Source organism: Leucopleurus acutus (genome assembly GCF_964270905.1).
Source record: "Leucopleurus acutus genome assembly, chromosome: 11".
Taxonomy (NCBI): domain Eukaryota; kingdom Metazoa; phylum Chordata; class Mammalia; order Artiodactyla; family Delphinidae; genus Leucopleurus; species Leucopleurus acutus.
Genome location: NC_139152.1, coordinates 9,849,821 through 9,861,967, shown reverse-complemented (window position 1 = coordinate 9,861,967; position 12,147 = coordinate 9,849,821). Strand labels below are relative to the sequence as shown.

The 12,147-nt window shown below is 37.6% G+C and overlaps 1 protein-coding gene across 3 annotated transcripts in view; it reads left to right on the top strand.

The window, feature by feature from the left end:
* LRP6 (LDL receptor related protein 6) overlaps positions 1-12,147 on the top strand; it is a 176,174-nt gene that overhangs the window by 102,342 nt on the left and 61,685 nt on the right. For all 3 annotated transcript variants that reach the window (XM_082850868.1, XM_082850867.1, XM_082850866.1), the window contains 3 exons: positions 1,052-1,183; positions 4,580-4,976; positions 6,042-6,213. In XM_082850868.1, the coding sequence (XP_082706994.1) occupies positions 1,052-1,183; positions 4,580-4,976; positions 6,042-6,213 (701 nt within the window). The remainder of the gene's footprint in view (positions 1-1,051; positions 1,184-4,579; positions 4,977-6,041; positions 6,214-12,147) is intronic.

The window sequence follows — 12,147 nt, the reverse complement described above, 5'->3', positions numbered from 1 at the left end:
TTGTATTAGTTCCTTCCATTTAGGGGGAGATAGTCAAATACTGAATGTGTCATATTGGAATCTGGTGATCATGAGTCCATAAAAATGTTTTAAAGTGTTTGTGTTACTCTTCTGTAGAAAAGAAAATGTTTAGTCACTTGCGTGAATTTTTTATTTCAGTGTTGGCCCTCAGGAAAGAATTTCTTTGTTCTTGTTTTTTTAATGACACTGTTGATCCTTTATGTTTTACTAGTTTGAGAATTTGCAGTTATGTGTGATACTGCTTTCTTTTATCTTTCATATTTTGTTGATCTCCATCTTTTGTTGATTTTTTTCTGTGAGTATTATTTAAATCCATCCCTTTCTATATATAGTTTCTTCACATTTTCTAATTAATCTCTGCTTCTCAGTTTTCCCTTTTAAGTCCATTTTGTTTATCTTTTCCATGTAAATCTTTCCAAAGTGTGGCTTTTCTTGTCTCTCAGTGCCTCCACCACAGGCTTTCCCCTCCCTGTGCTCATTCAGCTTTAGTTCCTATTAGTCAAACCTTAATCTTACGTTACACTGTTCACTTTATTATCTCACCCAGTGTACAGCCTCCAAGCCTTCATTCATGTGGTTTTACCACACTTGAATGTCCCCCTGTGCGTTCTTCCTACCTTTCAAGACTTCAGTCATGTCCTGTATCTTTCCTTAGTGATTTACTTCCCATTTGACTCTATACTGACTTTACAGTCTAAATGTGCAAGATAGCAGTTTCATTGTTTTGTATTGCTTTCCAGTATTATTGTTCATTAATTTTGTCATACTGGCCAGATTGCAAGCTCTTTAGGGCAGGGACATCCTGCTTTATTTCTTGTATATTCCTCTTTGGATACAAAATGCTAAGTAAATTCTCACTGATTAATTCCCTTCCTTGCAGATGGTCTGGTAGTCAAGCACCTGGATGACATTTGGTAATAATTTGGTTTATCAGAGTTGCTCATGTTATGGTTGTTAACCTTTGTGTATCTAGAGTGGGGGAGGTCATCCATAATCATTGGTATTAATTACTGTGATTTATATTTGACAGCTACAAATCCATGTGGAATTGATAATGGTGGTTGTTCCCACTTGTGTTTGATGTCTCCAGTCAAGCCTTTTTATCAGTGTGCTTGCCCAACTGGGGTTAAACTCCTGGAGAATGGAAAAACCTGCAAAGATGGTAAGAAGTTGGTCTCCAAGAAGGAAGAATTTTAGATAGCAATTGGGATTCTTTATGATTTATTTTATTTCTCTGTAATAAGCTCTACAGGTTACAGTGCTTTGGGAGACTAGTCACTTAATCTCTCAGTCTTCACAATTGGTTATATACTAGGAGTGTTTTGTGTTTTATGGCAACTCTCGAATATTATAAATTACTTTAGTATTTAACTGAATTTTTAACATGCTATTTTGGAAAAAAAAATTAGGTGCCATTTCTTTTCTCTGTCAAATCTCATAGTCAGGGCTTCCCTGGTGGTGCAGTGGTTAAGAGTCTGCCTGCCAGTGCAGGGGACACAGGTTTGAGCCCTGGCCCGGGAGGATCCCACATGCTGCAGAGCAACTAAGGCTGTGCGCAACCACTACTGAGCCTGCGCTCTAGAGCCCGTGAGCCACAACTACTGAAGCCCACAAGCCACAACTACTGAAGCCCGTGTGCCTAGAGCCTGTGCTCTGAAACAAGAGAAGCCACTGCAATGAGAAGCCTGCGCACTGCAACGAAGAGTAGCCCCTGCTCACTGCAACTAGAGAAAGCCCGTGCACAGCAACGAAGACCCAACACGGCCATAAATAAATAAAAAAATAAAATGAAATAAAAAAAATCTTATAGTCATTGATCACAATTGATTCTTGTGGAAATGAGTATTCTCATAAAGAATACATTTTTAACAGTAGGTAGCATTTGTAAATAAAGAACTTCAGTGCAAGGAAAAGATGTTTATTAAACTTTTAACTATAAAGACTATCATGGGATAAACATATTTTCTAAAAAATGATTGAATGATGTTTTTAATTGCCTTTTAACAACAGAGAATTGCCTTCAGAAGAAGAAAAGAATTCCTTATTGTACTGTTTAAAGCAACTCTTTCTATACTTAACCACCACACTGCCTCTTCTCCTTACTCTCAATTCCCTATAGAGAGAGGGCATATTGGAGAAGTATTCTGATTTAGGACATTTCAAGGGACTTCTGGTTTGGGATAACACCAGTTCTTCTCTTTTTCTTCTTAATGAGAATGTTATTCTTCATTCTTACCCCTATGGATCATCATCTGGTTCTCTAGCCACCAGCAAGACCTGGTAAGAAAATTGTTATATTTAGCAGTGGCTTCTTTATCTAACTCTGTAAAGTAGAAGCCTTTATTTAGGAGTGGGTTAGAGTTCCTGGCAAGGGGGTCAGGGAGTCAGAGAGATGGAATTGAGTTGGTGTACAGGATATTTGTCATGACTTGGCATTGATAAATTATCCTCCTAGTCAAAGGTGAAGCTGGCTGACTCTTGTCAGACGGTTTTCATGGCAAACAATAATTTGGTTTCAGTTTAAAACAAAAGGTTTTTGTAATGTTGCCTTTTTGTTTAAAAATGTAGCCTGACTTTAAAACAGAGGATTTATTTTAGCAGTAGTGGTCTGTTTACACCCTATAGCAGTGCAGATGTACGAGTTTAACTCCTATTTTGAATTTCAGATATACATTTGGCATGTAGTAGCCTTAAGTTAACTCTTCTGTTTTGATCACCTTGCCAAATTGACAGCTTCACTCTCTATGACTTCTTTGTTTGCAGAGTTTAGGGCTGGCTTCTTTTGGTAGTTAGCAGAGGCAGTGAATTGGATAAAGTTACTCCTGCTTGGTGCCTGCTGTGGCATTTAGGGCTGTATTCTCTCCAAGACAGAGTTCATTTATAATTAATCCATGAGTCAAAAAGCTGATGCTGAGAGCTTCTTCACTCCTCTTCTCACAGTGTTTTCTACTATGATTCCAGATTAATGCTTGAAGTTTAATATCAGTATTTTCTTTCGGACTCATTTCTTTGGTTGGGAATCTTTTTTCGCTCTTTGAGATGTCAACCTGCTTACTATGGTTTTTTGTTTTTTTTGGTTTTGTTTGCGGTACACGGGCCTCTCACTGTTGTGGCCTCTCCCGTTGCGGAGCACAGGCTCCGGACGTGCAGACTCAGCGGCCATGGCTCACGGGCCCAGCCGCTCCGCGGCATGTGGGATCTTCCCGAACCGGGGCACGAACCCATGTCCCCTGCATCGGCAGGCAGACCCTCAACCACTGTGCCACCAGGGAAGCCCTGTTTACTATCTTTTATTAGCTTTTATATAAAGTTAAATTTTTTTTGCTAGTGGTTGACTTGAATATTTAAAATCAAAGCAAACAAAAAGATTAATATTCTCATTCACAACAGTGTTTTTATTGAATACAGTTTTGGGTTAAAAGCATTTCATAAATAAATCTGATTTAAAACTCAATGAAATAAAAATTTGAAAGTTTACTTTCTAATGGTAATAATAATAATATATTAGCTAGTATTTATTGAATACTTACATGTTTGGTACATTTCTGAGTTTTACATTTATCTCCTTAAAGTCTCACAGCAACCCTATAGAAACCAGGCTTAGAGAGGTTAGGTGTTTTGCCCGAGTTTGTGTAACTGCCTGAATCCAGTTCTGTCAGATGAACAACTCTAACCCTTACCCAGTGTGTCGTATTTATCTGATTCCCTCTCTCTTCTGCTGCTGTTTCCTCCTCCATAGGTTCCTTTGTCCTTAATTGTGTCAGGCATTGCCCTGTAGTTCTTTTTGTTACAACAGCTTTACCGAGACGTAGTTTACCTATAAAATTCAACCATTTCAAATGTACAATTCGGTGATTTTTAGTAAATTTACAGAGTTACAACCATCACAGTACATCCAATTTTAGAACATTCTCGTTAATCACAAAAGATCCTTGTCCTAGATTCCTTTACCTTTTTAAACATCCTTCTTGAACAAAGGACCTATACTTCCTTCCTCTGATATTCAGCTACTTAGCTTCTTAGTCATTACTTAGTTGCTATTCATTATACCTTTAAATAAATGTTATTGATTCCAGGGGCTATATAATGGGTGAAGCCAGAGAGAGAATCAAAACTTGATTTGGAGAATTCAGCCATTATAGAGCTTGACCTCATAGTCAAGCCACTCCTGTTTTACTGCATTACTTTCCATTTCCACCCTAAATAGACCCTAGTATCCTTTTTTTTTTTTTTTTTTTTGTGGTACGCGGGCCTCTCACTGTTGTGGCCTCTCCCGTTGCGGAGCACAGGCTCCGGACGCGCAGGCTCAGCGGCCATGGCTTACGGGCTCAGCCGCTCCGCGGCATGTGGGATCTTCCCGGACCGGGGCACGAACCCGTGTCCCCTGCATCGGCAGGCGGACTCTCAACCACTGCGCCACCAGGGAAGCCCCTTAGTATCCTTTTATACTCATTACTTTTCAATTACTGAAGAAGTTCTGCATTCTTTATTTAGAGTAACTAAATTTTGCCTGTGGGTTTCAAGTTCTTTCTTCATTTTTTTCACTTTGTTGTTCTAGGTGCCACTGAATTACTGCTTTTAGCCCGAAGGACAGATTTGAGACGAATTTCTTTGGATACACCAGATTTCACAGACATTGTTCTACAGTTGGAAGACATCCGTCATGCCATTGCCATAGATTATGATCCTGTGGAAGGCTATATCTACTGGACTGATGATGAAGTGAGGGCCATACGCCGCTCATTCATAGACGGATCTGGCAGTCAGTTTGTGGTCACTGCTCAGATTGCCCATCCTGATGGTATTGCTGTTGATTGGGTTGCCCGAAATCTCTATTGGACAGACACTGGCACTGATCGGATAGAAGTGACAAGGCTCAACGGGACCATGAGGAAGATCTTGATTTCAGAGGACTTAGAGGAACCCCGGGCTATTGTTTTAGATCCCATGGTTGGGTAAGAGGCTCTGCTGATAGAAAATTTTGCCAGGTGTTTCTGGTTTTTTTTACAGGTTCCTAGAAACATTGAGAAAAACAATGTGAAGTATATGCTGGTTTCCAATAAATAGCTCTTTAACAACTGTCCATTTTTAGAATATAGTGATTGGAATAAAATCTCAAGTTAAAGGATTGCTAGTTTTTTTCCTTGAATGTTTTGAATATTTTTTCTTTCTAAATTAAGTCCATGCTTGCTGACTTTGGGTGTTGGCTGTAGAGTTTGCCGAGGTTGCATCATGACCATGAAAATTGTGGAAAGAAGTTGTTTTCAGAGCTCTTTCTCTTCCCCCCTAGAAAATTTAATTTCATCTCATTTTCAGTACTTCCAGAACGACTTGGTAAAGAATATATCTTACTTTTTGTATGTCCCCAAGCGTATAAATTATTTGATTTCCAAAACTTGGTCAGGCCATGTAGCTTTATGCCTAGTCTTTTTTTTTTTTTTTGGCTATAATACCCTGACGATGGTCCAGGGAAACACAGCTTTCTACATACTCACCAGTGTTGTTTGTTACTATGAGATTCATCCTGAGGGTGAACATAATGACAAATTATTACACCTCAGTGCATACCAATGCCTTCGAGCCCCTTAAATTCTCAGGAGCCTCAAGCATCACGTAGTGCTACAGGAAGAGTTAGTTATTTGGGGAAATCAGTTTGCCATCTGAATATTACTAGTGGTTTAACGTTTTTGTGTCAGAGATGACAAGCCAGCAAGAAAGAGGACTGTTCCTGGGAAGGAGCACAAAATATTTTGAAAAACACAACTGAAAATAGAATATCATTATTGGGAGGCATTATCAGTTCTAGAAAACACTGTTTCATTCTGAAAATTTTCTGCAAGCTTACACACTGCTGTTATAAATGTCTTAAACTTACTCTTCGTATGTTTGTCTTATGTTTTTTTTCCTTCTGTGGTGTTAACAGATGATCAGTGTAAAGGAGGGGTGGATCTCACCTTTAGGATATCTGAAAGTTACAGTTTATTATCTGTTTTTAGCTCATATTCTGTGTACTTCTATAGGTACATGTATTGGACTGACTGGGGAGAAATCCCGAAAATTGAGCGAGCAGCTCTGGATGGTTCTGATCGAGTAGTGTTGGTTAACACTTCTCTTGGTTGGCCAAATGGTTTAGCCTTGGATTATGATGAAGGCAAAATATACTGGGGAGATGCCAAAACAGACAAAATTGAGGTTTGTTTCTTGCTTTTTCATTTTGAAACCAGTTTTGTAATCGTTTTTGAATTAATGGTAATTTGATGCAGATATTCTTGCATCTTCACTGGGGTGCCGGAGGTATTTTATTCAACCTTTAGGATTCTGGGGATTGTGTATTTTCTTCCATCTAACCATAAACTTTCTGAGTTACACTGGCATGAGAAATGGGTATTCATGTATCTCTAGTCTTAAAAGCTTATGTGAATGATTTTTCTCATTATGGGTAAAACCACTGCCTGAATTTCCTAGGGGCAGTTTGCACAAACCAAATATTACATAAGCTCTAGACTGAAAGAGCTGATAGTCGTTGTCAGGAAAACAAAGCCCATACATGCATATATACTTTCTGTTGGTGATGGTGTTGGGGCAGGTGGTGGCATGTATTAACTATTAAGATGGTTACATGCAAATGGTTTTTAAATTGATTTATGAGCTGTGTGGGAGAAAAATTAATTAGCCAAAGCTTGGGGGAAATATTTTCCAAATGATAGAACTAAGGGCAATCAGAATAGAATTACGGTGGAAACAACCACCATATGTGAATATGTGACTATTTTATCACATTGTTTTGTGAAGAGCATATATCCTTGATAATTGATTGTGAAGTCTAACTTTACAACTTTGAATTGCTAGAGGTCTTGTGAATCACACACTTAAAGCGGAGTTTTGATCACAATATTTCTTTGGAAAACACATGACTTCTCATATAAGGAATAGCTTTGAATGGCTCTTCAAAGGCACAGCACACATCTCGCAATAGATAGATAATTTGGGCTCTGGAGCAGTTACTTTAGAAAGGTGATTCTTAGGAATGTCAGGGACTCTGAGGGAATAATGAGTTAAAGGGCCTTCCTTTAAGAATGGAATCTTGGAATAGAAAAAAGCCATTAGTATTCCGCCACGCTTAAATACTGAAAACCATCTTCAACTCTTGCAGCTGGTTTCCATTAATAGAAAATTATGCATAGACTTGACTATATAAATTTTCTCCCTGTTGTTAGTGTTTCACTGCCCCCACCCCCTTTAAATCCAAGTTAGGTTTGAATCTAGCAGCTGGAGTGCAGTGCTAATGAGACAAAGGTTATGAGTTCACTTTTCAGACAGGCTATTAGCTTCACTTGGGTAGGCTTGAGTACAAATCTCACAACATTCCCATCCAGTTCACAAATGTGTATTGTTGATCAGCTGTGGACTATACATGAGTGTATAGGTATACTACTCTTAGAAAAATAGTTTAAGTCCATGTGTCCCAGAGGAATGTCCGCACATAAGGAAAGAGCGCATAATTTACATCACGGAAGAACACGTGATTTATTATTCTATAGGGATTTAAAAAATTCTGTATTTGATCTTTCTTAGCTTACTATGACTGACTAGATTGTAAATAAAACATTTGTTTCTTTCTAGGAATTTTTCAAGTCTTATTTTCCCTACTGCAGATCACTTTTAGCACTTTAGATATAGAAATTCATTCAAAATCACAAATAGTTCAGGAGGGATTCAGGTAAAGAAATGGGAATTTATGGAGGTTCTGAATGACAGTGTTTAAGAATAAAAATGAATACACATTATATAACAATATCTAATATTCATTTTATAGGATTTATTTTCTTAGTTTGCAGGAAGTGCAGTAGGTCTTAAAATTAGTATTAGTTCTGGCCTTTTGAGCTGTGTATATGTATATAAGTGGTGTCATTTGCTTTCTCACTTCTTATTTCCTTCCTCCTTGACTTGTACCAGCATCCTTAAACTTACCTTTCAGATCTATTTCTCTTCTTCCAGGTTTACTGGAACACAGCTGCTATTTGTTGTTTGTCCCCCTTTTGACAGATTCTTTGAGGTTAGTGATATACCTCCTTCCACCAAATTATACACACAATGACCTCCCCTCATTCTTTCCACAGAGATTCTGATGAAGTTTCCCTAATTGAACATTCAGTGCTTTTGTAATTTTAATTACAATTACAATGTAAAAAAAAATTCTTTTTACAGACACATCTGGGAAATAAAGAGAGCAGATATTGTTATCTGTTACCCTCAAATTTACAATGATATGTAAAATTGCTGGTATATGGCAAACTAGGGAAAGAGCACAGCTCTTCATATTGCATAACTGAGGGAGAAAAACTGTTAGTTTCCCTCTCTGAGACTAGTAGTGATTATAGGAGCAACTGTAACCACCAGCTTTTTCATTTTGCTTTACTCAGTAGTAGGTCGGCTAAAACTTTTGGGAAGACACAGAATTTTAAAAATGCTTCTTTTTCTAGGATTACTTGCTAGCCTCTTGTTAGGTATCAGCTGATCCTAGGTGCTGATCTGACCCTAGTCTAGGTCACATGCTCCTTGCTACTCCCCTTCTCTTAAGAAAGCTTCCCTGCTTTTGTCATGCCCAAGAATGAAAGGTACTTTTTTCCTGGGACTATAAGAAAATAATAAATTATGGTTGTAGTGGCCTTATTCTCTTCTGGAAGACTTAGAGTTTACTTGGGATATATGTTTCCAGTACGTTTGGGAAGAAAAGATAGGTATTTGATAAATTATGTAGCAGTGTAAGGCATAGTAAACTCTTGTGTTTTGAGTGGATCTTATGGGAAGAGCTTAAAATGTTCATTCGCTTATGCTCTCTGCTCCCTCAGTGGAGATTCCTTAGATCGGGTTCTCACTCACTTTTTTTGGTAAGTGGTGATGTAACCAGATGCTGGATATTGGGGAGCTGGGTCTGAGGATTGGGGAAACCAGAGAAAATTAATGGGGAGCTCTGGGTTTCAGACTCGGCTTCTGTTGTACAGAGTTGCAAGAAAGAATAAATAGGTTTACCTGAGGTCTATAACCAATTCCGCAGAGAGGGATGGTACATAGGGAATTGCTGATGATGTCACATTTTTTAAAAAAAAGACAGTCATCGTATTGGCTGGTGCTTTAATATAAGAATGTGTTTGTGAGGATATGTCTGATTTCCCTACTTTTCAACTGATAGTGACCACTTAACTGTAGGTGTTATTTAAAAGGTACTTCCTGGTACTTGTTTACGTTTCTTCATTATGCAGAAATCATTTCACCACCTTTTACATACAAGCTTCTAGTTTACTTGTCTGCACTGGGATCCCCTCTACTCCCCACCCAAGTGTTACTATAGTGTTCTGGGGCTTCCTGATAATAAGTACTAAAGCATTAGCAGAAAGGATCATTTTCTTTTTTCTGGTTGGGGAACATCAAACAAGCCTTTATTTCAACTTTATAAGACCCTGCAGTAGGCAGAAGCACATTGTGTCTTAACACTGTTCTCATTTATCTCGGTCCGTTTTAACTGCCAGAAACATTGGTTGTACTGAGGGCCTGCAGTACTGCTTACCAATAGTGAAGACATATCATAGATAATTTATAAGTTTAAAACATTTTCAGTTAATGCGTTTTCAGTCGCTCGTTTTATTGAAAATAATAATATTGTCATAGCTGAAATTTTCTCACAGTTTATGTTCTCATTATATACTTTTTATTCATTTTTTTCCCCTTTTCATTTCTGAGCTTATGCTGACAAATGTAGCAACACCTAGTGGTTGTAGGTGAAGAGAGAGATTTTTCTTGTTTACTTCAAGGACATGTAGAATTATTTCATATCTCTTTTATTGTAAATTTCCCTATTTTAGAGAACAGTGTCCATAGGTAGTTTTGTCCAAATCTAATTATACCTGGCACAATTTTGTTGGGAAATAGAAACAGAGATTATTATGCAGGGCTGTATTTTCCTCTCATGACAACTTCCTCTGTTTAATCAGTACTCTTATAAAGAAATTTGTTTCCCAAGTATTCAGATTTTTTTTAAAGTAATTTCTTTGGCGTCTTTAGCCTGTGTATTGTGAAAGTCTGTTAAAACACACAAGGACCCATTTATGATGGTTTTTCTTATTGTTTTTTCTAAGATTAATTCCTCCTTAAGAAATTATAATAATATAATCATCTGTTGTTGAGATAAAGCTCTCCTGAGTGTATGACAAGTACCAACAAGTTCTTTCTTTCGAATCTTTGCCAGTTTATGTGTTTCTTAAAATTGGTTTTACTTTTAGTTTTAGAGAAATGTTCAGGATAACTTAAATACCTGAATCTTTGCCCATTCCTACTACTTTACCACACTATATGTATGTATATATATGAATATATATTTTTCCCCACATCTTCTTGACATATAATAATGGAAGAATGATTTTGATAAATTCCATTGTTAGATTCCTCAGCTCAACAGAATACCTGGATTTGGACACTGTATTCACTGAGTTGTAAGCATGGGCTATCATCTTGTTTCTGATTGGGGTGTATCTTATGATTATATCTATCTTTGAACTATTTGAAGGTTACCTGTTGATGTACAATTCTAACAACATTATTTAACTTGTTATCATCTATAGCAGCAGAGTAGTATATCGTCCAGTTGTATGCTCTGTCATCTCATTATCTCCTCTACTTTGTCTGGCTCTAAAAAAGTTACTGCACGTATTTATAGTGAGAGAAACTTGCTTGATGATAGGTGTAATCATATTTTCCTGAACTGGCACAACAAACCCTGGAGGCTCACCAAACAAGATGCAGTTGCCTCACGTTGGAGTTAGTATAATTTTATCTATGTAAATTAGGATAATCTGTTCATTTGGTACCTAGAAAGCACTTTAGTGACCGAGTTTGAACTTGCACTTGGATTATTTTTTAAATGTTCTGCTATTATACTTTTTCGCCTCATGTTTTAGTATAAAACCATTTAATATGTGGGGAGCTGTTTTTAGTTACAGTCATTATTTTAGAAGTACCTTCTTTATTCCTTTGGTTTTTGTACCCCTGAAGTTAAGAGTGCTGATTTCAGTGTCCTACTTTCTTGAGAAGAGAGGTCATCCTCTTTACAGTTTATAACAGTGTGTTTTTTTGTTGTTGTTGTTTTTGTTCTTTTTTGCGGTACGCGGGCCTCTCGCTGCTGTGGCCTCTCCCGCTGCAGAGCACAGGCTCTGGATGCGCAGGCTCAGCCGCCATGGCTCACGGGCCTAGCCGCTCCGCGGCATGTGGGATCTTCCCATACCGGGGCACGAACCCGTGTCCCCTGCATCAGCAGGCGGACTCTCAACCACTGTGCCAGCAGGGGAGCCCTAATGTTTAGTTTTTATCGAGGTAATCTCTAGATGTTTTGTTGAAACATTTTATAATATTGGACCCTGATCTAGTTCTTGTTTGATTTTGCCATTTAACTCGGTGACTTTAGCTAATTCACATAATCTCCGGTCTTTGTATTTTGGCCAGTGAGGTCATTTGAACCAGGTGATCTTTAGGTTCTTTCCAGTTATAACATTTTCTGATGTTTTTTATATTAACTGCATGTCATAGGTTAAGAACAAATTAAACACTTTGCTTGGGAGAGTTGCTAAAAGGGAATCTATATTGAAGATGACATGACTGTTTTCTTTTTTTCTTTAAATTTTTCCTTATTTACTGTGCCTTTAATTCCTATCGCCTAAAGAAAACTTGCCTGTTGGGGGTTCAGTATCTTTAGTAACTCAGTTTTAGTGACTTCCAGTAAGCTATTCATTTAGATTTTGCGTTGACCTGTATGCAGGCTACTCCATTATTAATATGCATGGTGGGTTTAAATAAATGTTTAAAGCCGTTGTTTGAAGCTTGCCAAACATGTAAATGTTAATGGAGTTCATGTAAAACATTATTTTTCAGGAGGTTATTTCCCTGTAGCTGGGAAACTATTATACTTTTAAAGGGGTCATAGAGATTTTATTTTTACTGTTTTTAGAAGGTTTGGAAAGGGTAAAAAGTAATATAATGGCAAGGACCACAGTTTTCGGACTTCTTGGGAGGGAATTTGCAAAACATAGAGCAATGTTAACAATAACAAGTATTTTAACTTCTTGTTTCAACTTA